Source organism: Manis javanica, chromosome 4 (genome assembly GCF_040802235.1).
Source record: "Manis javanica isolate MJ-LG chromosome 4, MJ_LKY, whole genome shotgun sequence".
In the NCBI taxonomy this organism is placed as follows: domain Eukaryota; kingdom Metazoa; phylum Chordata; class Mammalia; order Pholidota; family Manidae; genus Manis; species Manis javanica.
In genome coordinates, this window is record NC_133159.1 from 86,013,065 (window position 1) to 86,040,111 (window position 27,047).

At 35.6% G+C, this 27,047-nt stretch overlaps 1 protein-coding gene and 1 pseudogene across 4 annotated transcripts in view; one reads left to right on the forward strand and one right to left on the reverse strand.

Moving 5' to 3' along the window:
* The window catches only part of RTCA (RNA 3'-terminal phosphate cyclase), a 29,658-nt gene extending 3,857 nt beyond the window's left edge, over window positions 1–25,801 (forward strand). For 3 of the 4 annotated variants that reach the window (XM_073234358.1, XM_073234360.1, XM_073234361.1), the window contains 8 exons: window positions 726–849; window positions 3,169–3,227; window positions 4,421–4,562; window positions 4,826–4,950; window positions 5,860–5,918; window positions 11,048–11,142; window positions 12,434–12,538; window positions 15,680–15,892. In XM_073234358.1, coding sequence (XP_073090459.1) covers window positions 726–849; window positions 3,169–3,227; window positions 4,421–4,562; window positions 4,826–4,950; window positions 5,860–5,918; window positions 11,048–11,142; window positions 12,434–12,538; window positions 15,680–15,781 — 811 coding nt within the window. In that variant the 3' untranslated portion in view covers window positions 15,782–15,892. Of the gene's footprint in view, window positions 1–725; window positions 850–3,168; window positions 3,228–4,420; window positions 4,563–4,825; window positions 4,951–5,859; window positions 5,919–11,047; window positions 11,143–12,433; window positions 12,539–15,679; window positions 15,893–25,426 lie in introns of those variants that run through there. The other variant, XM_073234359.1, reaches the window with a different exon arrangement.
* On the reverse strand, window positions 14,488–15,642 carry LOC108386552 (eukaryotic translation initiation factor 1 pseudogene; annotated as a pseudogene).
* Window positions 25,802–27,047: the final 1,246 nt, after the last annotated feature.

The following is a 27,047-nucleotide window of genomic DNA, read 5'->3' on the forward strand; positions in this document are numbered from 1 at the left end:
ACAGCTCATTTAGAAAATCTGACAATTGTTTTATAAAATACTTCATATTCTGTAATTATGTCTCTAGGTTTCTCATTATTTGACTATAAAGACCATACAGAAGTGAATTATAGTAAGGATTATTTCCTTAAGACTTTTTTCCATGGGAAGTACTTAGCTATTAGTCTCTAAAATATTACTCTGTCATACGATGAACTCCCCGATGGTGGGGCCTATTTTAGCTTGCTATCTCGAACAGTGTGCCTTGTTCACGGTAGAGACTCAAGATAATCATTTGAGTATTTCTAGACTTTGTTTTGAATATGTTTTCATAAACTGCTGCTTTTAAGAATCCTTTAATAAAAACATCGCAAGGATGTTTTTATATTTGTATAAAAATAATATATGTAGAACTATTTAAGAAAAAAATACTTATTTTTTACTTTTTTATAATACAAAAAGAAGTGTTAGAACCTTCCTGAGATCACACAGTGTTTAGTGATTCAAACCCAGATTAGCTTATCATTTAAGGCTAGTTCCTTCTACTGTGAAATACAGTACTGTCTTTCTTTTAAGATTCAGGATTTTATCATTCGGTTACTGAAGTGTGTTTGAATTTTAAACTTGAAGGCATGTAGCTGCCTTCCCAGCTGTCTGTCCTACAGCTAACAGTGATATGTGGTAATATCACTTTCCTGAGACTGTAAAAAGAAAATACAGCTAAGCTTGTTCTACCTTCTCCTTAGGAGTGTGTGCCTCTTGATGCAGGTCTCAATGCCATGTGTTCTGTTTGCTGCTTCTCCATCAGAACTTCATTTGAAAGGTGGAACTAATGCTGAGATGGCCCCACAGATTGATTACACAGCGATGGTAAGGGCTTTTATCATCGTTACCAAACTAAGATGATTTCATATATTCTTCCAAACCTCCATTCTCTAGTAAAATATATGCTGAATATTTTTGTGTACATCCATACCTGCTTATTTCTCTGTTGTGTCTAGTTCTTTTGTGGGAGAGGGTAAGAGATTATGTTTAGATTTTGTATCTTAGAACAGTGTTCATAGTAAATTCTTTGAAAACCTCAAGTGTAATTAGTATAAAATTATATTTATTACTATAGAAATCAGTTATTTTATAAGCACGGGAATTGCAATTTGGAAGAAAAAACTCAAAGTAGAAAATACTATGTTTGACTCTTGAACACTATTGATGGGAATGCAAAATGGTACAGCCACTATGGAAAACTATGAAGATTCCACACGAAATTAAAAATAAAGCTGTCCAACTTCTGGGTATTTATCCAAAAGAGTTGAAATCAGGGTCTCAAAGAGATATTAGCATGTCCATGTCCATTGTAGCACTACTCATCATTCCAAGATGCGGAAACAACTTAAATGTCCATTGATGGATGAATGGATAAAGAAAATATATGTACATACAATAGAATACTATTCAGTCTTAAAAAAGAGAAACTCTATAGACTATGTAACAACATGCATGAATCTTGAGGGCATTATGCTAAGGAAAATAAACTAGTCGCATAAGACAAATACCAGCATGATTCCATTTATATAATATAGCTAAAGTGGGTCAGATTCATGGAAGCAAATAGTGGAATGGTGGTTGGAAAAAGGGGAAATAGGGAGTTGTTAATGAATAGGAATAAAGTTTCAGCTAAGCAAAATGAACAAGCCCTAAAGATCTGTATGAATTGTACCTATAGTAAACAATTTTGTACACATAAAACATTTTTAAAATAATGAAATACCGAATTTTAAAGACAATACATTTTAAAAATGGTAAAATTCAATATTGGTATGCTTATACAGCCAGTAGGAGAGAAAACTAGTATCTTTTTTTTCCCTCTAGGTTTAATGAGACATAATTATACTAAAATTCACTCTTTTTAGTGTACAGTCCTGCAATTGTTGACATTTGGCTGTGAACCAGCCATCACAACCAAGCCTTACTGTAAAAATTTCCTCATATTCCTTTGTATTTAATCCCAACCCCAGCCTTTGGCAACCACTGATCTGTTTTCTATCATAAATTTGCCTTTTTTCAGAATGTAGCTTTTTGAGCTCTTTTTACTTACCATAATACATTTGAGATTGATCCTTGTTGTTTGTATCAGCAACAAAAGCCAAATAGTTCTGTTATATGGATGTACCAGTTTGTTTATCCAATCATCTTCTGAAGGACATTTGGGGTATCTCCAGTTTTGGGCAATTATGAATAAAGTCACTCTAAACACTTACATAGAGGCTTTTTGTGTGAATACAAATTTTCATTTCTTTCCTGTAAGTACCTAGGAGAGGGATTGCTGCGTTATAAATAGCAAGCAGATGACTAACTGTAGGTGAAACTGCCAAATGTTTTGCCATCCAAAGTGGCTGCATTGTTATTTTCACCAGCCCTGCATGAGAGTTTTAGCTATTCTGCATTTTCTCCACCACTTGATGTTCTCAGATTTTAATTAAAAAAATTTTTGTGCCATTTTAATAGATGGTACAGTCTTTTAAAATTTAGTTTGATAGGGTGTATGATGAAAGTTCATCACTCTTTATCTAGTAATTACACTTCAAGGAAATGGCCCTAATTAAAACAAAATGCAACAAAAGATAAACATTCAGAGATATTTGAGCAGAGCATTCTATAACTCTTATTATATGACATACATAATTATGTAATAGTGATAACTTAGAGAACAATTGAATAAATTATGATAGAATGCCGTTTCATCATTCACATATTGCTTAGGAAGAATTTTACATAAACAGAAAGAACAAAGGGTTAAAACATTGTATATGCAATGAGATTTCAACTGTATTAAAAAATTGAGAAAGCAGAATGGAATGCTATTCACCAACACCCCCTAATTTCTTATGGCACATTACATTAAGAAGGGTTAGGAAATACTGGCCTCTGAAGTAAAATAACTACTGGGATCAAGTATCTCAAGTTCTGGGGTTTTTTTTTACTAGATAGACTTACACAGCCCTGATTAAGTAAATGCCCAATTTTTTATTTTAGCTACTGTCAGTTATTTTATTTGAAAAATAGAACTGGCCATTACATTTTTTAAATTACTATTTACCTGTAGTGCCTCATTACTAGCTCAATGCAGAGCACTTTTGTTTAATAGCCATACTTGTTGAATCAGTGGTTAATAATAAACTAATTTTTCAGGTTTTCAAGCCAATTGTTGAAAAATTTGGTTTCAGATTTAACTGTGACATTAAAATGAGGTAAGTTACATATTTCTTAGCCCTTTGACCCACTGCTTGTGCTAAGAATAGTGGAAAGTTAGGCCCTAAGAGAATTACCACTTTGGAACCCATTTAATATATTTCTTGTAGGAAATAATTATGCCTTGAGGCCTTAGATCAATAGGCTCCCTTTCATGTTTTCATGTTTTTCCTCCCCATGCTTTCCAAAAATTGGAAATCCTGTATTTTTTCAAAATGCAGCTTATTATTTCTTATGTGAATTATCCATGAGTGTGCCTCAGTTGGAGTTCATGTTTGTACCTCTGTTGTAGTCATCTGTACAGCCTGATTTGTGTCTAGTAGTTGTATGTGGAGCCATCTCTCTACCAGATGGGGGAGCTTTTTGTGGATAGGAGCATTGTTATTCTCAGCATCTGCTGTAGAATAAATGACACCAAGTATTTGAGATAGATTTTTTTTTAATTTTTTTTATTTTTTTATTTTTTTTATTTTTTATTTTTTTGAGAGGGCATCTCTCATATTTATTGATCAAATGGTTGTTAACAACAATAAAATTCAGTATGGGGGGTCAACGCTCAATGTACAATCATTAATCCATCTCAAGCCTAATTCTCGTCAGTCTCCAATCTTCTGAAGCATAACGAACAAGTTCTTACATGGTGAACGAATTCTTACATAGTGAATAAATTCTTACATGGTGAACAGTACAAGGGCAGTCATCACAGAAACTTTCGGTTTTGAGATAGATTTTTATTAATGCTCAGCTTCTTAAATATTCATCATCATATGTTTATTGAGCACCTGTGTACCAGACATTGTTTCTGGCACTGGATTATAGCAGGAACAAAAGAGACAAAGGACTTGCTCTTAAGAAGCTTGTATTCTAAACTAGTGCTACCAAACAGAACTTTCTGCATCGAGGGAAATGTTCCTTATCCAATATGGTAGTTACACTAGCCACATAAGACTATTTAGCATTCAAAATATGCCTAGTATGACTGGGAAGCTGAGTATTAAATTGTATTTAATTTAAATAGTCACAGGTAGTTTGAGGCTACTGTAGTGAACAGCACAAATCAAAAACATTATTTGGAAATTTCAAACATGAGTTATATGGTTAGATATCATTCACATGTTATTTCATTATAAATATTAAGCTTTCTTTTTGCCATGCATTCAGTTTATTTGAGTATTTGTCGTACTTTTCATAGGGGTTACTACCCAAAAGGAGGTGGCGAAGTGATTGTCCGAATGTCACCGATTAAACAATTGAATTCGATAAATTTAACTGACCGTGGCTCTGTGACTAAGATATATGGAAGAGCTTTTGTTGCTGGTGTTTTGCCATTTAAAGTAAGTTGTCTATGGGTGTTCTTAGAAGTGTATATCATTATAAGTATTATAGCACCTAAATTTTGAAATTATTAAAAGAACTTAATTTTTTAATAATTCCTGTCACTAGAACTTTTTCTTAAAATTCTGTGCTCTCTATTCTTGAAAATCAAGTTTTTACATAAAGCATGTAGAAGTTATTTTATATGTCTTTGAAGGCTTGAAAATAATTGTCAAAATAATCATTAATTAATTTTATTCTGTTTTTCTGTCTTGCCACATAGGTAGCAAAAGATATGGCGGCGGCAGCTGTCCGATGCATCAGAAAGGAGATTAGGGATCTGTATGTTAATATCCAGCCGGTTCAGGAAACTAAAGACCAAGCTTTTGGCAATGGAAATGGAATAATGTGAGACAATATATCTTTTCCTAAATGCTGGTCAAGAGCCCTGAAATAATTATCCTATTTAAATTAAAGATTTGTAGTTTTTCTTGTTTAAATTTGTAGTTTTAAGAAGATAATACTTTTAAGGGCATTCCTACAACAGTATTATGAATTAAGATGATTATTTTATTCTGAGGATGGTTTGCCTTTTATTACTTTGTAAGAGCCCTTTTGTTTATCTAGTGAACTTAAATGTTTAAGCTAATCAGAAGTTAACCTTTGAAGCTGATCCTAAAGGGAGTATTTTCAGGTGCTTTTCTATACCTCAAATGTAAGGTCATTTTACAAGAAAATATTAGATTGGCAAAGATCTACTTAAAAAAGAAACCTAACCTATTAATCCAATTAGGAGTTACTGATTTAAGAAATATTTTAATTGATGTTTTAGAAGTATAGAAGTATCTTTAATACTTCTGTATTTAAATTTTGAAGTCTTTTTCAAAGTTTCGATTAAAGGGTTTAAAATAAATGCTCTGCATATGATAATACTATCTGAAAACTATAAAACAAAACCTAACATCTCTGTAGAAAGACCTTTTCATTTAAGACAATCATAAAATACTTTATGGTATGGTATGCCTGTGAAATGGTACCATTTAATGCTGATGACGTAACTCTTGGGTGAGGCATTTCTTCCCAGTGAGTGGGTTGGAATCTCCTGTGACTTGTCAGAAGCACTGGCAGAGACTAATACGCTGATGAAGGTGAAGAACGCTGCTCATGCTACTCTCTGCATGAGGAATCTAACTTTTGCAGTGTTCTAGCCAGATGTAATTCTGTGTATTTAATAGTCACTGTTCTGCTGTCTTGATTTACATATAATTATAGAATATTTATCATATAGATAGTAATACTTTTTTTTTCCCTATGTAGCATTATTGCTGAGACATCCACTGGCTGTTTGTTTGCTGGGTCATCGCTTGGTAAACGAGGTATACATAAATGAAGGGCATCCAATTGGACGTTCCCAATGCTAGTATAAAATTCTTTGATTATCTGTCAGGATTAGAATGTCATAGCATGATGGGTGACAAGTTTGAAAGGATACGGTTAACTGATCCTGTTTTAGAGTCAATAAATTTTCAGTCTTTCCCTCAACTTTGTATTTTGAAAAACTCCAAATCTATAGAAAAGTTAAAACTAATGAGCATCCATACACTGTTCTAGATTCACCAGTAGAGAGTACTTAGCTACAAGCTATGTGTGTTTCTGAACCATTTCACTGTAAGTTGCAGGCTCTGTGTCTCACTCCTGAGTACTGTAGCATGTACGCCCAGAAAACAATACCTGCATAATACTACCTTAGAACTTGTATTCAGATAGAACTAGTTGCCTCCAAAATATTCTTTGGAGCAGTGTGGGATTTTTTTTTCTTGAGAATACACAGTATCTGGTTATCATGTCTTTTTTATTACAGAATAGTCTCTTCACCTTTCTTTTAACCTTTCATGGTACTGACATTTTGAAAAACTCAAATGTATACAATTTTCCACAGTTTGGATTTGTCTGATTTGGATTTGTCTCTTGATTAGATATTCAGGTAAAACATTTTAGTAGGAATATTGTATAGTTGATTTTGTGTACTTTCCACTGTATCACAACAGGTTGCACGTAGTGTCACTTTGTCCGTTACTGGTAAAGCTGCCTGTGATCACTTGGTTAAGGTGATGTCCTCCAGTTTGTCTGCTGTAAAGTTTCCTTTTTCTTTTGTAATTAGTAAGTAATCTGGGATAATACTGGGAGACCATGTGATTATCCTGTTGCTGTACAACTTTCATCCAGTGGTTTTGGTGTCTTGATGTTCTTCCCTGCATCACTTTACTACATTAGTTTTTCAAAATACTGAATATTTTTCTGAAAGGGAAATTTGCTCATTTTTGGCATATATGGGAAAGGAGATACACATTTATGTTTCAGTTTGCTAATACTTAAAGTTGCTTTTGCTGTTAAGACCGTATGTAGTAAAACTTTTTGTTTGTGTGGTAGTTGATTGCTTTATTCCTAGTTTGTAGATCTTTAAAAGATGCTTACCCTCGCTGGGCTGGGTAAAAAATTTCAGGTAATCTTAGTTTGCTCAGTTGGTAGATCTAGATACTAGTTACATATCAGATCTAATCAACATTCAAGAGTAAGGAAAACCAACATCTCCAGTTGACCTGATATAAATGAATCCTGTTTAAAACTGTGCTATTCAAAGTGTGATTGGCATTTGGGCAGCATGTCAGTGTCATCTGAGAGTCTGTTAGACATACAAATTTGCAGGCCTATCCCAGATTTGTCAAATTAGAATCTCTGGGAGTAGGGCCCAGGAATCTGTTCTGAGAGGCTCTCCAGGTGCTTCTAAGGTATAGCAAAGTTTGGGAAGTAGTGATCAAAAATACATATTTAGTGTATACTAATTACTTGTTAGGTAAAGTGGATAGTGAGCCACTGTATGTAGTATCTACAACTGTCTTGAGAAGGCAAATATAATGCAGAATATAAAGCAGAGACTAGAAGCCCTCATGTTATAAATAATAAGTGCTTGACAGCCATTGGGTGGAATATGAATTTAGTTTGTAGTATCATTGGGTACCAAGACGTGCCAGGTACTGTGTGCCAGGGGTTCAGAAGCGAGAGCCACCATCCTGCCTGCTGGCTTCGTCTGGCAGAGGAGACCACCCGGTGCTGTGAGTGTGGTGTCCCCAGGGTCCCATAGAGACACAGGGGAAGAACAGCTAATTCTTCTTTAGGGGCTGATTGACCCCAAATGTGACTTCTGCCATTCTCTGATCCTCCAGGGGGTTCTGTCGGCTAAGAAGACGTCAGAAAAGAGGGCTTAGGAAGAAGGCAGTGCTAACACAAAAGTGTGTTGTTCTGTGACTATCTGTGATGAGTGCAGGATTTGGGTGGGGGAGTGGAGATGGGGTTAGAGAGGTCAACAGAGGATTTTGAAGGGCTTTATAGACCATATAAAAGACTTTGTATTTCATCCTGAAAACATAAAGATTTTAAGGAGGGTTGTAATATCAGATCTTTGGAAAGGTAATTCTAATCGCTCTGTGGAGGATTAGAAGAAAACCATACTGAAGGCAGGAAGATAAGAGTCTGTTACAGCAATTTAGGTCAGAAATGGTGAGGGTTTATACCATGGAATGTGGTGACTGGGGCCAGAGAGGTGAGTAATGATAGAAGGGTATTTTGAAGGGTGAATAGACAGTTTAGTGACCAATTGGATATGGGAGGTGAGGGAGGAAATAAGAAGAATGACCTCTATATTCCTCCCTTGGGTAACTGGAAACATTTGTTTCAGTTGTGAATACAACTGAATGAATCTACAACTTGTGAATATAGAAAGTAGAGTTAGTTTGCCAGGGTAGATGATGGTTTTAGATACATTGCATTGAGATTGCAAAAGAATCATTACTCTGTTATCAGCAGTACTTGTAATTAACTTTGTTGGTCAGCCTTGTAAAAATTTCTTTTCTAATATTCCATCAACATTCTTTTCTCATTTGGTTATATCAGACAGTTTTTACTTTGAAGTTCTTTTTGGACCACATGCTTATAGAGTGCACAGTGCATACTTTTAGACTTACAGTGGGAGGAAGGAAAAACAGAGCAACTTGTTTGCTCAGATTGATTGTCCCCTGCTGGTGTTCTTCCTTGCTTCCTGCGAGGCATGTCAGTCAGATGAGATGTTGTTAGCCAGTGCAAGGGTGCTTGGGGTCTCCTCTCCTAGTCTTGGTAGTCTGTATATTCAGAATCTCAGAGATAATGTCATGGCTCCTATTATCCAGATCCTCTTTCATATCTGAAATTATAAATTATGAATCAGCTAGAAAATTACTAGACCCTGAATCCTAATGTTTAAGAGTTGTCACCAGAAGCAATATTGGCTGGTCGTCCATGCCATTGTATATGGTGGAAGCAGTAAGTTGTAACTAGTCTTTTTTTTTTTTTTCATTATCTCAGTTACCAAAGCAGCTTTGATCTTAGTTTCCTTGCTTGTTAAGTGAGTGAATTAACCTAGAGAATCTCTGAACTCTTCCAGCTATATAGCATTCTTTGATCCTATAACAAAGGTGAAGTTTTGTTTTGTCCAAGAGTCTGTGGTTTAGATGAAATTGTGTACTATACGAGAGAGCACGAAGCTGAGAGCAAGAAGACCTTAGATCTGGTCCTATGTCTGCCATTATCCTGCAGAGTGATTCTGGCATTTGCTTGTCTGAAAATGGATGGGACCACTGTCTATGTGCAAGGATCCTTCCAACTTTATATGATTGTAGTATGGCCAGAATGTATTTTGTCTTTGCATTGTTGAGTGTTTGTGTATTTTTTTATTGCTTTTCTCTTTCAGTAAATCATGTTCTTTACTGTGGGAGCAAAGTAGTCTGCTAAAATGAGTTATGCCTCTGGTTAACCTCTGGTTAGTCCCTGTTTCCTGTGTGGAAATTGCCCAGCTAGTAAGCACTTTCCTTCCCACCTTCAGTATATGTGGCACTTCTCGGCATCTCTGATATCCTAAAGTAAATCTGTTGGCCTTCTCTGTTCAGTCTGATAACCATTTTATAGTTTTGTCCTCTTAATAACCTAAAAAAACACCCAAATCACTGAATATTCGTTTTAATTTGCAATCAGCTGTCAAAATCAAGACCTTTTTTGAAACATCCAAAATGTCAGGTTATTGTCAGTCATAAAAGCATTAAAATTTCTGAAGAAATTAGCATTTTGCTCTTCTGTTTAGAGCATAGTACTTAATAAGCAACAATCTCATAATTACTTCATTTTGTTCAGTTGCCACAGACCTCTACTAATAGCTGGTAATGATGTATATCCCTTCCTACTGTTACTCATTATCAAGGAGGCTGGGTAGGAAGGAATGTGAGTGGCTCTGAGAAACACTTTGCCACTGGCAGAGAAACCTTAGTATGTCTCCTGCTCTCCAGTACTTTCAAAGCAAGACTCACTTAAGTCCATGCTCTGTGAAACCTTAAATTGTTCTAGTATCTATAATCTGCTATTTTTGTAAACTTTTATTGGGTATATAGTTTATAGCTTAGAGCTTAGCTTAGTGCTTACTCTCGTATTCTGTAATATATGACTATTTTTTAAAAATGTCTCCTTAGCAAAGGAACCAGTTCCTGTCACTAAGTATGGGACACACATAGTAGGTACTCAGTATTTAACTATTGTTAGCCTATTATGTACCAGTCATGGTAATATATACTTTAAAAATACCTCTAATTTCTATAACAACTTTCCAACTTAGGTATTATTTTCATCTCTGGAAGAGGAAGTAGAAGAGACTAAGTTAGCTTATTATAATAATTTCTATAAGAAAAAAGGAGTTAAAATTTTTGAAAATTCCACTTTTTTGAGAAGCTTTATCAATTATATGTATGTAATTAAATGAATTTCCAAATATAAAACAGAAACAAAAGTCACCCACATTCTCGTTTCTGAAAGAGTTTTCATTTGTAGCCAAAGGCTTCTCTTAGTTTAATATAAATATTCTAAAAGAATCATTTAACATTCCACTACTTTTAACACTTATTTTGTATTCAGTGTTATACAGAAGATTTCAGGTATGTGTAGAGAAGCAGGGAGTGGAGTATGGTGATAAATATTCTGATTTATTTTCAAAATAAGCTTAGTGTTCATATCTTAAAGGAATAAAACTTTGTAATATTTGATCTGATAATTTTTATCTGGTCTTCCTTGGATGAAACTTAATTTGTTTTCTGACCATTAAAAATTAGCCTGCAGACTAATATAATATGTAAGTTTTAATTTCTGAAATTGAGGTGTAGCATTATAAGGTCATAACTTATAAATTGGTTTTGTAATTAGTATTTTTAGGGGGAAATTACTGTTTTTTCCTCCACTAGTGCATTTAAAGATAAGAAGTATTTGCATGTGCTTAGGTCTCAGAAGATTAAATATACATAGAAATCTTATCTGAAAAGTTGCATTTGGTGAGTTCAGAAGCCTAGATACCAGTGCTAACTAGGATATATTAAACTTCTTGCCTCTTAGTAATTAATTTAGTGGGGTTTTTTTTGCATTGTGTCTTTTACAGGTGTAAATGCAGACAAGGTTGGAATTGAAGCTGCTGAAATGCTGTTAGCAAATCTTAGACATGGTGGTGCTGTGGATGAGTATCTGCAGGACCAGGTAATGACACTCTTTAATAAAATCCTTAGAGCCTGTTAGATTTCAATATTTGGTGATTAAATTGAATATGAATTTTAATCATTGACTTTCAGACACTGATTAGCATGTCATGGTTCAGGCACTTTTTAAAGTACTCTCACGGAATAATTTATATTCTTCAAATTGCAGTCCTCATCTTTGACCTGGGTATAGCATTTGGAACAACTGATAACACCTTCCTTGAATTACTTTCTTTATTGGTTTCTGAAATACTATTATCTCTTCATCTCATTTGCTGTGTACTCTGGTCTCTTTGCTGACTTGTTATTATTGTTTTTATCTTCTCAACTTTTAAATTTTGGAGAGCTTCTAGAATCAGGTTCACATCTCTTTTCTTCATCTGCATTCACTCACTCAGTTGTTCTCTCCAGTCTTGTGGCTTAAGTACCATCTGTGTGCTAACGGCTCTTCAATTTATATCACTAGTCCAGGCCTTTCTCCTTAATTCCATACTCTTCATATCTCTTATGCATCTCCACTCAGATGTGTTTCTTACTCAGCGTGGTCATGTTTAGCTGAATGTCTTGGGGCAAGCTGCTCTATCTTTCTGTGCCTCGGTATGATAATTAATCTATAAAGTCAGAGACCGATGCTCTTGTCTCTTAAACTCATAGACCTCTCAAACTTAACAGATCTGCTCACGTGGAAAAATGCTAATTAATATATGCTTCCAAATAGACTCTTTATGGACTGTTGTCTTAATGGACTTTCCTTTCTACCTCACTTTTCTCTCCTTAATTGCAAATCAGCAGTCTGCATTTAGGAATCTCTTCAAGATTTCTTAACCATTTTCTTAAGACAGTTAGTTTCCCTTATTTCTGGTCTCATCTTTTCTATGCAGGTCTACTCCATACTCCCAGTGAGTTTGTATTAGTGTATTTATTTACTGGTTCAAATGTAATTTTAGAGAATTAAAGAAGTGTGTCATGTCACACACACACACACACACACACACACACACACACACTAGCTTGTAGAGATAGTTGGTTTGATTGAATATATCAACTTTCAATTCTCTATTCTTAAACATTAATTTTAAAAATGCTGTATTGACAACTATTTCTGTACCACATCACAGACTTTGGATGACACAGGTATTTACCATTTTCTTAGGACTTATAGAAACCTAAAAAAATTAATTATTATAGCTATTCTGTTTTCTAGTAGTATTTTCATATGGAAAGCTGTAGAATTCTAGCTCCAAATATTAATAAATGTGTGAGATTTTTCTTCTTTGTTCTTTTTTCAATAGCTGATTATTTTCATGGCATTAGCCAGTGGAGTTTCCAGAATAAAAACAGGACCAGTTACACTCCATACACAAACGGCTATACATTTTGCTGAACAATTAGCAAAGGTGAGTGTTTCATCTGAAAGAGTAATTGATTTTTACTATAGCCAATTTTGGGTAAAATTTTAATGAAAAGAAAACTTAGTAGTACGTAATTGCTGTCACTCACTGTGTGGCAGACACTGAGCAAACTTGAGCAATTTGTATGGATCATCCTACTCTGCATAACCATTTTAGGCAGTATTTATTATTCACACTTTACATATGAGTTAAGTGACACAGAGAGATTAAATTAATTGCTCAGAACCACATAGTTTCTTAGTGGTAGGGCTGGGCATTGAGCAAGCCAAGGAGAGTATGCATCAAAGCCCTTATGTGGGCTTAGCAAGTAAGTAAAAATGTTTCAATGGGAGCTATGAAATCAAATCAGGAAGGATTTATATTTGGCTATGAACTTCAATATTTATATAAATTTTAAATGCTTTGTTTTCTTGTGATTCTAGTGGTGTAATAGAATATTTGCTGAAATTCTAACATTTACCAGTACTCTTCACTTAAGAATAGTATATTTACAATTTTAGTGGGAAAGGATTTAACAATATATAAACTCATATTTATACCTCTTCTGCAGGATTCTTAATTTTAAAAAATGATACTATATATATTTCATCTGAAACTGATATAATTTCTTTATAGAAAATTTGTAAAATAGAGGAAAAAGCCTGCCCATAATTCCCTAATGCCATAAAACCACTGTTGACATTTAGGTGTTTTCCTCCTCTTAAAATTGTTTTCTTTGCATATTTTTACAGTTAATGAGTATAGCTTCATTTCTTGCCATCTTCAGTAATATGTACATATTTCCATTTTGATGTAGTCTTTATAATATAACTTACAAGGTAATGTAAAATTTATAACTCAGAATTCTGTGAAGTAAGGTGCTGACCTTAGGCATTTTTAAAAATTGTAAAAATACTGTACACTAGTTAAAATTAAGCCTTACTGAAGTGTGCCAAGCAAAAAGCCTCTGTTGCCCTACTTCTAAGTTTATTTGTATAATTCTTAATAATATATACTTTTTTTGTTGTATGAGAAAGTATTGATAGATTTTGATTAAATTGTAGGAAAAGGCTAATAGGAATTGAAGGCAAATTATATTTGGTGTTGAGAGATAACTTTTTTATTGTCCTATTTATGATGTGTTTGTAACCATTTACTTGTCTGTCTTTCCTTGTAGACTGTGATCCCCTCATTAGCAGGGACCAAGTTTTACTCATTAGAGTCCTTGCTTTTTATAATAGTTTGCATATAGCAGAGATTCAGATGTAATCTGAAGTGAATACATAGTGGAAAGTGCCATGAACTGGAAGTGACAGCTCTGGTTTCTTACTCAGCGTGGTCATGTTTAGCTGAATGTCTTGGGGCAAGCTGCTCTATCTTTCTGTGCCTCGGTATGATAATTAATCTATAAAGTCAGAGACCGATGCTCTTGTCTCTTAAGCCTCCTTCCATGTCTGTTTTTATTGTTTTCAGTAGCTTTATATATAGGCTTGAAAAGATTTCCATAACCATTCCTGGGTTTCATATTTACATATTGCTTGTAATTTGAAATATGTATAATTATATAAACAATTTGGTTCAAAATACAGTGTTTAGTCATTCAGCAATAATTTTAAATGTCCACTGTGTGTCAGTACACTGCCACATAATACTGAAACTGGAATGGTTTGTGAATATTACTATTCAACAGCCCTGGAGTGATGATTTTCAAATTGATTTTAGGATTTCAGAGAATCCTAAAATTTTAGTTATATTTGAAATCCCTTTGCCAGAGATTCAGCCAACCTTCTCAGTTGTGTTGATTTTACTATTTCTTCTTCTTATTTTTTTAATGTTCTTGTCAGTTTATTGCATGAAGGACTCACACTAGTCCAATTTAAAAATAGACAGGCTGTGAGGTTTTTAAACTTGTGACAGGGGACAGAAGGGAAATTCTATTCATTGCAAGGAAATCCTCACTTCAGCTTCAGTAAGCCAAAAGCACTTACCAACCCATGAACCTTCAGCTGGTTGTTCTTAGCCAGTTATTGTCTACCTGTCCATTCTCTCTCTCTTGTGTTCTTGTGTTGGTCATCCTGTACCCAAGTTACTTCTCTGTATTGTGGATGCCCTATTGCAGTACCATTGCAGCCAGATTTCTTCTTAAACGCCTTCCCTAGTTCCTTCTTTTCCTATTCATCAGCGATCTCTTGGAAGATAGTGAGGCTCTTCCTGCCATTTCTCTGTTGAATTCTTACATGGATATAATCCTCAGTGCCAAGCAGGAAGCAAATCATCACCCTTACTGGCATCAGTAAAGGAGTCGAAAGAGTAGAGGTTCTGGATAGCAACATATGATATGATTCCTTTTCCTCAGAGAAAATGGCCTGGGAAGTGGGGGTTGGAGGAAGCAAGGGGATTCCAGGGGGAGGCTGCTGAGTCCTAGGCAGCAGCTCAGTGACTGGGGCCTCAGTTGTGTTGATTTTAATTGTTTTGTTAGAATGAACAAATGTGCTTTTTTAAAAATTGTGTTTCCAGAATACATTCCAGTGGTAGAGATCAAATATTTCAAAGCCAAACTTTTAATTAGTTAACAAGTGAAAAATACAGTGATAAGTCCAATAAAGATGAAGGAAGATGCTAATCATTACCTACCCCCACCTTCTCTGAGCTATATCTTTTTAGTAGTATTTTAGGGAATTAAATTGGCAGGAAAAATTTGAGGGAAATGAAAGGGTAATTTGATATTTGATGGGATAAAAGAAGTATAAATGCTTCAGTGCCATGTTTGAGAAAAATTTTAGGGAATAGGTAGTCAAAGTGTATTATGGTTAACGACTGAGATTTTAAAGTTGATATTGGCCTAGACTGCACTCCTGGGGTTTTGATTCACTAGCTGTGGAGAGGGGCCCAGGCTGTTTGTTTTGACAAAACTCCACAGGTATGTATACCTCTGAACAAGAAAGAACTATGGTTCTGGAGCAAAATATTTTGTATCTAGGCTATGGAATTTCTCATGAGTCATCTGATCTTTGTGTCTCTAGCTTCCTCAATAAAATGAGTTTGATATTAACTACCTGCCTATTTATAACAACCTAGGGCTATGGGCTTTTTCCTCTATCGTTCTTCATATTACTTATATCCTAAATATTTTTCTTCTGGTTTCAGGCTAAATTTACTGTGAAGAAGTCAGATGATGAAGAAGATGCCTCTAAAGATGCTTATATTATTGAGTGCCAAGGAATTGGGATGACAAATCCAAATCTATAGGGTATTTGCCTTTTAAATGGTACCTCCATGATGTATTGCACTAATTCATTTCACAAATACCACAAAACAGTGAATAAGAAGTAACTTATTAAAGGACCTGACTTAAATTTGGAGATGTAGTACAGAGTATTCCAGAATTTGCTAAGAAAGCTTCATCAAACTAATCTCATTCTGACTATCTGCTGAGATATGGACAATGATTGAGTTGGTGGATATGTATGATAGTTGATTTCAGTATTAAAGTATTGAAATAAAATATTCTTTTTACCTGAAGCAAATATATTTTCCTTCTTTATGCAATAAATTAAGTAGGGCTGTAGATTTGTATGTAGTTCTGATCACTTTGCTGAAATCTCATGGAGAGTGTAAGACAACTTCATTCACAAATACTTGCTCTGTCAACAGTAATATTTAATTAGCATCTAATAAGTATTTCTTGTAATTATATGTATTTTCTTTCTAGTTAGTATTTGTTAAATACTGATTTTAAATATGTTAAATATTTTGTGAAAACCAAACAATGATAACTGCAGAATTTCAACCCCAGTAGATTGGGCCAGATTGAGGTCCAAATATGTTTTTGTTTGGCTTATAGTATTAAATAAATAATTGCCTTTAGAACAGACTGTGCTTTTCATCACATCTTACATCTAGTCTACTTCCACATTTAGGTTTCTTCCTGATGTCTGTAGGCAGTTGAGATTATGGCTCAGATGAAACCAGTTTGGTGCATCAGCTAAATAGGCCATGTTGTAATAGAGTGAGTAAACCGTTAAGACTTGGTTCTGTCTTGCACTTTACCTAGTGATTAAAACATAGTCCAAGATGCCGATTCTGACGAGGGTATTATATGCATTCAGAAAATGCCAAATTAGTCTCTTTAAAACAATATAATGAAAACAATTACTCCATGTGTATAATCATAATTCTTAATAGTGGTTTCTGTGGCTTTGGACAGTTGAGTTTACTTTGCTTTAAAGAGGATGCTAGTCTTGCTTGCTATTTATATTTTCATGAGGTAGATACATTTTATTTCTATAACAAATGAGATATGAAATATCTTTATATTTTAGAGTAAAACTACACTTTCAGTATAGTTTTTGAAGGGGTTATGATAAATTGGGGTTCATTAGGCTATTATGATCCTTGCTCCTTCTGACAGATGTGCAGCAGTGTTAAGAGGTAGGCTGGAATACAGAGATTGGGAATTTTGGAGTGAGGTTTAAGGTGAACAGTGTACACAATGAGTTTATAATTAATCGTGGCTTGGGTGTGTTACTGTTAAGTCTCAGCTTAGGTAAAATGAAAGTAGGACTGCAAAGGAATTGTGTTAAGTCCTAGGAGTGATTTAAATTTCTATTTTCCTCAAACAAAATTGTATCTCCCCCCCTTTATTGTTGGGTTTACTTTTTTTCTTTTATTATCTTAATGTGTAACTGAATTTCTTAACTACCAGTCCTTTTGAGAGTTTTGTTACCAATTCTGCTGTCTTTCTAATTTGGTTTCTGCTCTTGTCTTAATTCCCTTCTACTCTCTTTAGATTTACTTTGCTTATATGCTCTCATTCATGATTCACTGAGCTCCGATAATGTACTAATTAGTGTGTGCTAGGTAGGGCTAGCGATATAGCATTGAGTAAGACAGACTCTTGAGTTGAAAATTGAATTTCTATTTCTACTTATATATCTAAAATTCTATTTCATTATGTTTCTTCTATTTTTTAAGACAACCTAATTCAAGTAATTTTGTTGATTCAACACTATACATACAATGGTCTTTAAGAATATTCTTTAGAAAAATAAATGGCCTTGAAGCAGGGATATGCATACTACTTGAGTTTCACATAGCCTTGCCATGAATTTCATGCATGCAGATGTCATTAGTTTTTAAAGAATTTGTTTCCAAATTTCCTTTTTTTTGAGTTAGTTTTTAAAGAATTTGTTTCCAAATTTCTTTTTTTTTGAGAACTATACATATTTTAATTGGCATGAAACTGGTCATACTAATGATCAGTATGATTTTATATTTTTTTATAATTGAAGTATTGTTTAAATATATAATCTTATGTTGGTTTCAGATGTACATCACAGTGGTTGAGTAGTCACTATGATCAACTAATACTGTGACTGTGAATCGTGCTCCATTATCCCCCTCTACTCCCCCTCCCCTAACCCTTTCCCCTTGGTAAACACTGGCCACTTCTCAATCTCTATGAATCTGATGTGTTCTATTTCTTCTCTTTTGCTTTGTTTTGTATTCCACAAATAAGTGATATCATATGATATTTGTCTTTCTCTACCTGGTTTATTTCACTGAGCATGGTACCCTCTAGATCCATCCATGCTGTTGCAAATGGCAGGATTTCTTTTCTTTTTATGGCTGAATAATACTCCATTGTGTATATGTACCACAACTTTATCCATTCATCTACTGATGGAACCTTAGGCTGCTTCTATATCTTGGCTATTGCAAGCAGTGCAGTGATAAACATAGGGGTGCATATGTCTTTTTGAATCAGGGATGTTGTTTTCTTCAGGTAAATTCATAGGAGTGGAAATACTGGGTCAAATGGTATTTCTATTTGTAGTTTTTTGACAAACCTCCATACTGCTTTCCACAACGGTTGCACCATTTTACATTCCCACTAACAGTGTAGGAGGGTTCCCCTTTCTCTGCATCCTCTCCAGCACTTACTGTTTCTTGTCTTTTGGATGTTGGCCATCCTAACTGGTGTGAGGTGATATTGTATTGTCATTTTGATTTGCATTTCCTTGATGATTAGCAATGTGGGACATCTTTTCATGTGCCTGTTGGCCATTTGTCTTTCTTCCCTGGAGAACTGTTCAGGTCCTCTGCCCATTTTTTAATTGGGATATCTGTTTTTTGGGTGTTGAGGTAGGTGTATGAGTTTTTTATGTATTTTGGATATTAACCCTTTAACAGATTAGTCATTTATGAATATATTCTCCCATACTCTAGGATGCCTTTTTATTCTGCTCATGGTGTCCTTAGCTGTACAGAAGCTTTTTAGTTTGATATAGTCCCACTTGTTAATTTTTTTTTTTGTTTCCCTTGCCCAAGGAAATGTGCCCAGGAACAAAATTGCTCATTGTTATATTCAAGAGATTTTTGCCCATGTTTTCTTCTAAGAGTTTCATGGCTTCATGACTTAAATTCAGGTCTTGGATCCATTTCTGGTTTATTTTACTCTTGTGTATAAAGTTAGATCATAATCCAGTTTCATTCTCTTACATGTAGCTGTCCAGTTTTCCCCATACTTGAAGAGGCTGTCTTTTCCCCATTGTATATTCATGGCTCATTTATTGTTTATTAATTGATCATATATGTATGGATTTATATCTGGGCTCTATTCTGTTCCATTGGTTTATGGGTCCATTCTTCTGCCAGTACCAAATTGTTTGATTACTGTGGCTTTGTAGTAGTGCATGAAGTCAGGGAGTGTAATTCCCCCAGGTTTATTCTTCCTTCTCAGTATTGCTTTACCTATTCAGGGTCTTTTGTGGTCCCATATGAATTTTAGGACTATTTGTTCTAGTTCATTGACGAATGCTCTTGGTATTTTGATAGGATTGCATTGAATCTGCAAATTGCTTTGGGCAGGATGGCCATTTTGACAATATTAATTCTTCCTATCCATGAGTATGGGGTGTATTTCTATTTATTGGTGTCTTCTTTAATTTCTCTCATGAGTGTCTTAGAATTTTCAGAGTACAGATATTTCACTTCTTGGTTAGGATTATTGCTACACATTTTATTATTTTTTGATGAAATTATAAATGGAGTTGTTTTCCTGATTTCTCTTTCTGCTAATTTGTTAGTATAAAGGGGTGCTACAGATTTCTGTGTATTAATTTTGTATCCTGTAACTTTGCTGAATTCAGTTAATTCTAATAGTTTTTTTTGTGGAGTCTTTAGGGTTTTCTATGTATAATATCATGTCATCTGCAAGCAGTGACAGTTTAACTTCTTCCTTGCCAATCTGGATGCCTTTTATTTCATTGTGTTGTCTGATTCCATGGCTAGGACCTCTAGTACTATGTTGAATAAAAGTGGTGAGAGTGGGCATCCATGTCTTGTTCCCAATCTTAGGGGAAAAGCTTTCAGCTTTTTGCTGTTAAGTACAATGTTGGCTATGGGTTTGTCGTATATGGTCTGTTTATTATGTTGAGGTATGTACCCTTTATACCTATTTTATTGAGAGTTTTTATCATGAATGGATGTTGACTTTTGTCAAATGCTTTTTCAGCATCTATTGAGATGATCATGTGGTTTTTTATCCTTTTTATAATATGGTCTGTGATATTGATTTATTTATTAATACTGTACCATCCTTGCATCCCTGGAATAAATCCCATCTCATCATGGATGATCTTTCTGATGTAATTTTGAAATAGTTTCACTAATATTTTGTTGAGGATTTTTGCACCTATGTTCATCAGGTATGTTGGTCTATTATTTTCTGTTTTTGTACTGTCTTTGTCTGGTTTTGGTATTAGAGTGATGCTGGCCTCATGGAATGAGTTTAGAAGTATTCCATCCTCTGCTACTTTTTGGGATACTTTAAGAAGGATGGGTATTAGCTCTTCTTTAAATGTGTGGTAAAATTCAGCTGTGAAGCCATCTGGACATGGTATTTTGTTTTTGGGGAGTGTTTTGATTACCAATTCAATTTCATTGCTAGTAATTGTTCTGTTCAGATTTTCTGTTTCTTCCTGAGTCAGTTTTAGAAGGTTGTATTTTTTAGAAAGTTGTCTGCTTCTTCTAGGTTGTCCAATTTATTGGAGTATAATTTTCCATAATATTCTCTTACCATTCTTTCTTTTACATTGTGATTATTCCTTCTTTGTTTCCAGTTCTCTCTGTGTGTATATATTTTCTTCTTTTAAGTTTTGCTAGGGGTTTATCTATTTTGTTTATTTTCTCAAATAACCAGCTCCTTGTTTCATTGATTTTTTTTTTCTATTGTTTCATTCTTCTCTATTTTATTTATTTCTGCTCTGATCTTTATTATGTCTGTCCTTCTACTAACTTTGGGCTTCATTTGTTCTTCTTTTTCTAGTTTCTTTAATAGTGATGTTATATTGTTTACTTGGGATTGTTCTTGTTTTGTGAGGTAAGCCTGTATTCTGTACTTTCCTCTTAGAACTGCCTTTGCCACATCCCACAGGTTATGGGCTATTGTGTTTTTGTTTTCATTTGTCTACATGTATTGCTTGATTTCTGTTTTAATTTGTTCATTGATCCATTGATATTTAGAAGCATGTTGTTTAGCCCCCATGTGTTTGTAGACTTTTTTGTTTCTTTGTGTAATTTATTTCTAGTTTCATACCATTCTGGTCTGAGAAGTTGCTTGATAGAATTAAATCTTTTTTAATTCATTGAGACTCTTCTGTGGCCTAGTATGGTGATCTATTCTGGAGAATGTTCCATGTACATTTGAGAAAAATGTGTACCCTACTGCTTTTGGGTGGAGTGTTCTGTAGTTATCTGTTAAGTCCATTTGATCTAATATATTGGTCAGTGCCTCTGCTTCCCTGTTTATTTTCTATCTAGTTGATGTGAGTGGTGTGTTAAAGTCTCCTAAAATGAATGTGTTATAACCGATTTTCCCCTTTAATTCTGTTAGTATTTGTTTTACATATTTAGGTGCTCCTGTGTTGGGTGCATAGATATTTATAATGCTTATGTTATGGATCCCTTTATCATATGTGGATCCCTTTATCATATGTAATGTCCTTCTTTGTCTCTTGTTACTTTCTTAGTTTTGAAATCAATTTTGTCTGATATAACAACTGCTAATCCTCTTTTTACTCTCCCTATGATGTGCATGGAATATCTTTTTCCATCCCTTCACTTTTAGTCTGTGTGTGTCTTTGGGTCTGAAATGAGTCTCTTGTATGCACCATATATATAGGTTTTGTTTCTTTATCCATTCTGCTACTCTATATCTTTTGGTGCATTCAGTCCATATACATTTAAGGTGATTATAGATATGTATGATTATTGATAGATATGTACTTATTTCCATTTTATTGTTTTCTTGTTTTTTATAGCTCCTCTGTGTTCCTTTGTTCCATTCTTATACTTTTGTTACCGATATATTTTCTTTAATGTTGTAATTGGAGTTCTCTTTTTTAAAAAAATTGTGTGTGTGTATTTATTGTAGGCTTTAGTTTTGTAGTTACCAAAGGTTCAAGGATAGCTTCCTTACTATACAATAATCTATCTTAAATTGCTGATTACCCTATTTCAAATACAATCTGAAGGTACTTTTTTCCCCTTCTTCCTCCTCCTCCACATTTTTCATGTTAGATGTCATGTTAGTTTTTGTGTATCCCCTGACTATGTGTATAGTTGATTTTGCTTTGTTGTTTTGTTTTAATTTCATACTTGCTTGGTAATTAGTTGGTCTACAACCTTTACTGTGGGTTTATTTTCGCTGATGGGAGATTATTTAGCCTTAAGGACATTTCCATCTTCAGTATTCCCTTTAGCATATCTTGTAAGGCTGTCTTATCAACTTTTGTCTGGAAATTGTTTAATATCTGCTTCAAATTTAAATGATAATCTTGCCAGGTAGAGGATTCTTCATTGGAGGTCCTTCTGTCTCAGTACATTTAATGTATCATGCCACTCCCTTCTGGCCTGTAGAGTTTCTGCTGAGAAAGCCGCTGATAGCCTGATGGGATTTCCTTTATAAGTAATCTTTTTTATCTCTCTGGCTGCTTTAGGTATTCTTTCCTTATTCTTGATCTTGGCTGTTTTAATTATTATATGTCTTGATGCTGTCTAACTGGGGTTCCTTTCATTAGGTGATGTCTGCACTTCCATGATCTGAGTATCTATTTCCTTCCCTAAATTGGGGACCTTTTCAATTGTTTCCTTAAAGGGACCTTCTATCCCTTTCTTTCTCCTCTTCTGGTACCCTATTATTGTTTCATTTGGATTGGTCATATAGCTCTCTTATTCTTTCATTCCTAGAGGTCCTTTTTTCTCTCTGTTCTTCAGCTTCTTTGTTTCCCTGTTTTTTAATTTCTAACTCATTCACCGTATCCTCTACCTACACTAAAAATCTACTCCTAAATCCCTCCATTGTATGTGTCATTTCAGATATTGTGTTCTTCAGCTCTGAGTGGCTCCTTTTCAGGTCTTCTGTCTCTTTGTTGAAGTCATCTCTGAGATCTTGAATACTTTTCTGTAAATTTGTGAGCATGTTTATGACTTTTATTTTGAAATATTTATCAAGCAGATTGGTGATCTCTGTTTCATTTGGCCTCTTTCTGGGGTTCTGTCCTTTAATTTTGTTGGATCATATTCCTCTGCCTGCTCATTTGTCAGGGATTCTGTGTTTTTCCCTTGTATTAGATAGCTCTGCTATGCTTCCTGTCCTGTAGAGTAGTAGCTTTATGAAAAAGATATCCTGTGGTGCCCAGAAGCTCAAGATTCTTTACTCTCTAGTGCCTGGTTCTATTTTGTGGGGGCTCCAGCTGTTGCCATGCAGTGGGCACGGTGTCTTTCTGTCTGTGCTGGCAGTTTGCTTCAGCTGCTTTGTCTGTGATCAGCTCAAGAGTCTGTTGAGCTTGCTGTGGGCAGGACCACCCTCTTCCTGACCTGCAGCAATGGTGGAGCTGCAGGGATAATGGGGTGGGGGGCTGATGTGTGGCTCTTTCTTGACCGGACATGCATCACCGGGCTTGGACACTTGTGGGGAGGAAGGAGCTCTTGGGACTGGCTCCTGCAGGCACCTCTCCCGTTGGGCTGAAACAAAGCCAAGGAATCTGGGAGAGTCTGCTGCTGTCTGCCAGGCAGCAAAGTCTGACACTGCTGCTGGGCCATGTGGGTTGGCTCCCATCAGTGCACACAGGGAGGCGCCTCAGGGCTGTGTAGCCAGAGAGGGCAATGGAACATCTGGGGCTCCGGAGAGTTCCCAATCTCTTGGGCAGAGGAAGAGCTGGGAAGTATCCCCCATGTACCTTTTCTCCTGAGGATTGAGTTCCATCCAATCCTTGCCCCTCTGGCAACTCCTAGTGCTGGCAAGTCTTTCAAACTGCCACCTCTGCTTTGGGTCTCAGGATTGGTGGAGCGTGCCCGCCCTCCACACTGGCTGGGGTCTCAGCCTCCCAGAGTGTTCCACCTGTCCCTGGTGTCCAGTCCCACTCATCGCCAGAACCCAGTGTAATGTGGGTTTGTGCTCCTGGGGCAGATCTCCAGGGCCAGGTGTGCAGCGCTCCTGGGCTCCTACCTGCTCCTGCTCCCTTCCTCTTTGTCCTGTCTGTGGGCTGGGGTTGGGGACGGGCTTGGGTTCTGCTTGATCTCAGCTCTGCCACTTTGCCTTTCTCTGTGTGGTCCTCTCTGCTTCCCTGGGTGTAGGTGTTCTGTCCTGCAATCTTCAGGCCATTTTCAGGTTTAGTTGTATTTGCCCTATTTCCTTCTTTTATGTGTTTTTGGCAGGAGGTTTCTGCCTTGCCTTCCTTATCCACCACCTTTTTCTGGGAGTCAGTTCCCAGATTTCTTTACTTAAATGTGTACTTCCTCCTAAAATTGAGTTGCCTGCTGCCACGGTTGGACTTTGCAGGTTCTCCTTTTTTGCTTCTCTTTCACAATAGCCATTCTTCTTTACCAAATAAAAGTTTATTTTTTACCCATCCTATTTTTACAGTGTTACCTTCCTAACAGTATAAGAAAATCTCTAAGTCACCAAACAAAGGAACAGTTTGAAATATCTGAAAGGCCTACTTAAACTAAGATAATAAACCCACATGTTATTTTACATGTTTGCATATTTTTAAGTAAGGTGAAAACTTCAGTGTTTTCTTTCTACAGATCAACATTACATCTTTAAATAAAACTTATTTTTCTGATTATTAGGAAAAATATTTTCATTAGCATTGCCAAAAGGCTACTGGAAAATTTTAAATCTATTTTTTTTTTAAACCTTGGGAGTTTGCTGCTTAGTAAGAATTATGAATTGCTTCTTTGCTTTCTAGTCATCCCTACCAGGTGGAATGTAATATTCTGTAAATAGTGCACACAACTATAAATATATATATTTAAACTTCACACTTGCTTGATAACCTTTTTTCTAATGATTTCTAGTGAGCTCTGTCTCATCTGAGTCATTAACAATATTCTATAGATACATGATCTGATTTTTTTAAGGTATCGATATTAAGAAATATATGTTCATAAAATTGTACTTTCGTATTTAATAAGACTTCAAAACATATATTTGTTATCCTCAAGTTTATAGTAATACTAATTATAATTAATTAACCCAGGAGAAATTTAAAACATTTTTAAGATTCTTCCATTCATTGAAAAATTTCAAACTTAATTCAAATTAATATGCATATTTTTATCAGAGCGATATGACAAAGTGAACTTTTAAGCAAAAAATGTATTACAAAATTGTGGGGGAAGTGGAAAGGAGATGTTGGGTATCAAACGGCTATGGTATTCAGAGTTCAGTGGATAAATTTGAGAATGATGGAGTAGTTTTACTTTAAAATGGCAATATTTACAACATGGAAGTGAAACCCTTTGCTCTAACTATTGAAACTTATAATGAAAAATTCTGATGCCCAGGTATCTGGTTAAACAGTATTTCTTTGTGTGTTTATAAAGGTGTTTCCAGAAGAGACTGTTATTTGAATTGGTGAACTGAGTAAAGAAGATGGCCGTTCCCAATGTGGTGGGCCTCATCCAATCCTTTGAAGACATGAATAGAACAAAAAGGAGGTAGAAGGTTGAATTCCCTCTGTGTGACTGGGATGTCAGTCTTCTGCCCCTGGTGCATTTGGTTCTCAGGCCTTCAGACCCAGACTGGAGTCTTGGACCATTGGCTCTCCAGCTCTCGGGCCTTCAAACTATACCACTGGCCTTCCTGGGTCCCCAGCTTCAGATGGCAGATCCTGGGACTTTTCAGCCTCCATAATCACATGAAGCAATACTTACAATAAATGTATATCTCACATAGGTAGATAGATATAGATATGTAGATATATCTCCTATTGGTTCTATTTCTCTGGAGGACTCTCACTAATACAAGTGGTGTTACCAGAACCTGCAAGGTTGAAGGAGGGTTTCTTTGGGACTGATGACAAAATCTTTTAAGAAGGGGTATTTTTTAGCTGCTGATCAGACCCCAGGAGCATTGCAGCTGGTACTTAGACTTGTAAGGGAGGGGGATGCAACCTGGCAGTGCTTGGATAGTATAAGTGGCATGTCCAGCAGGTGAGTAACACAGTGGGCCTAACATTCCTCCTGCCAAGAGGACAGAGCAGGGAATGGGACAGAGCCAGCTGGAAGAAGCTCAGAGCTAGTTTGCTACTGCGAGAGCAGTCCTGACAAGAACTGGGGGCTGGAAGTGTCCTTTCTCCCTCTTCAAGCTCTACCCAGGCCTTCCCTTCTGCAGAACCTAACCAGAAGCCAATTGGTGAGGGAGTCTGGGAATTATAATTCACACACACAAACATCATGAATAGAAGGGGGGGTGCTTGGAGCTGAGAGACAGTAAATAGCCAGTAGAATCTATCCTTTTGGTCATTCAGCGTCCATTTGTGTACTTGTAGCTTACAAAAGCGGTAATACCTTTTTGCTTTTGTCTTACACTATAAAACTATTCTCTTTTACAAAGATATTTCATCCTTTTTCTCAAAAGAGAGGCCCCAAATCCCAGTAGTCACCATGGCCATCCCTAGGTGATGTTATTGTCTATTTTACTCAGTTCCACCTATTCTGTGACATACAGACTCAATTGCAAAGTTAATAACCAGTAATAGTCCTTATATAAAATAGAGAGGAAGGATAAAGGGGAGAGGAAAACTAAGTAAGTATATATCACTGTATACATGACAGGCAAGGAAGAAAGCTTGCATAACGGCTACAGTTCTGTGTACTCATATCTGCTACAGATGCTGTGTTCCCTTTACCTTCACCTGGCATTGCAGCTAGTCAGGGTTCTTTTCCTGGGGGCAGTAATCCAAACCTTCACTCCCAGAGGGTCTAAATCATAGTGGTGTCTTCAGTGTGTTGCTGTAGTTTTGTCTTAACTCTTACTGTAGGGCTTGAGAGTACTCAGAGGTACCTCAGAGAATGCCTTAGGTTCTAGACATGGTAATCCTCTCTACCTCCAGTATTATAGACATTCAACTTACCCTTAATAACTGGAAGCAATTGCCCCAACAACAACAAAAAATCCCTTCTTGGTTATTTCAATGCAGGATAAGCTCCATACGGCCAGTCT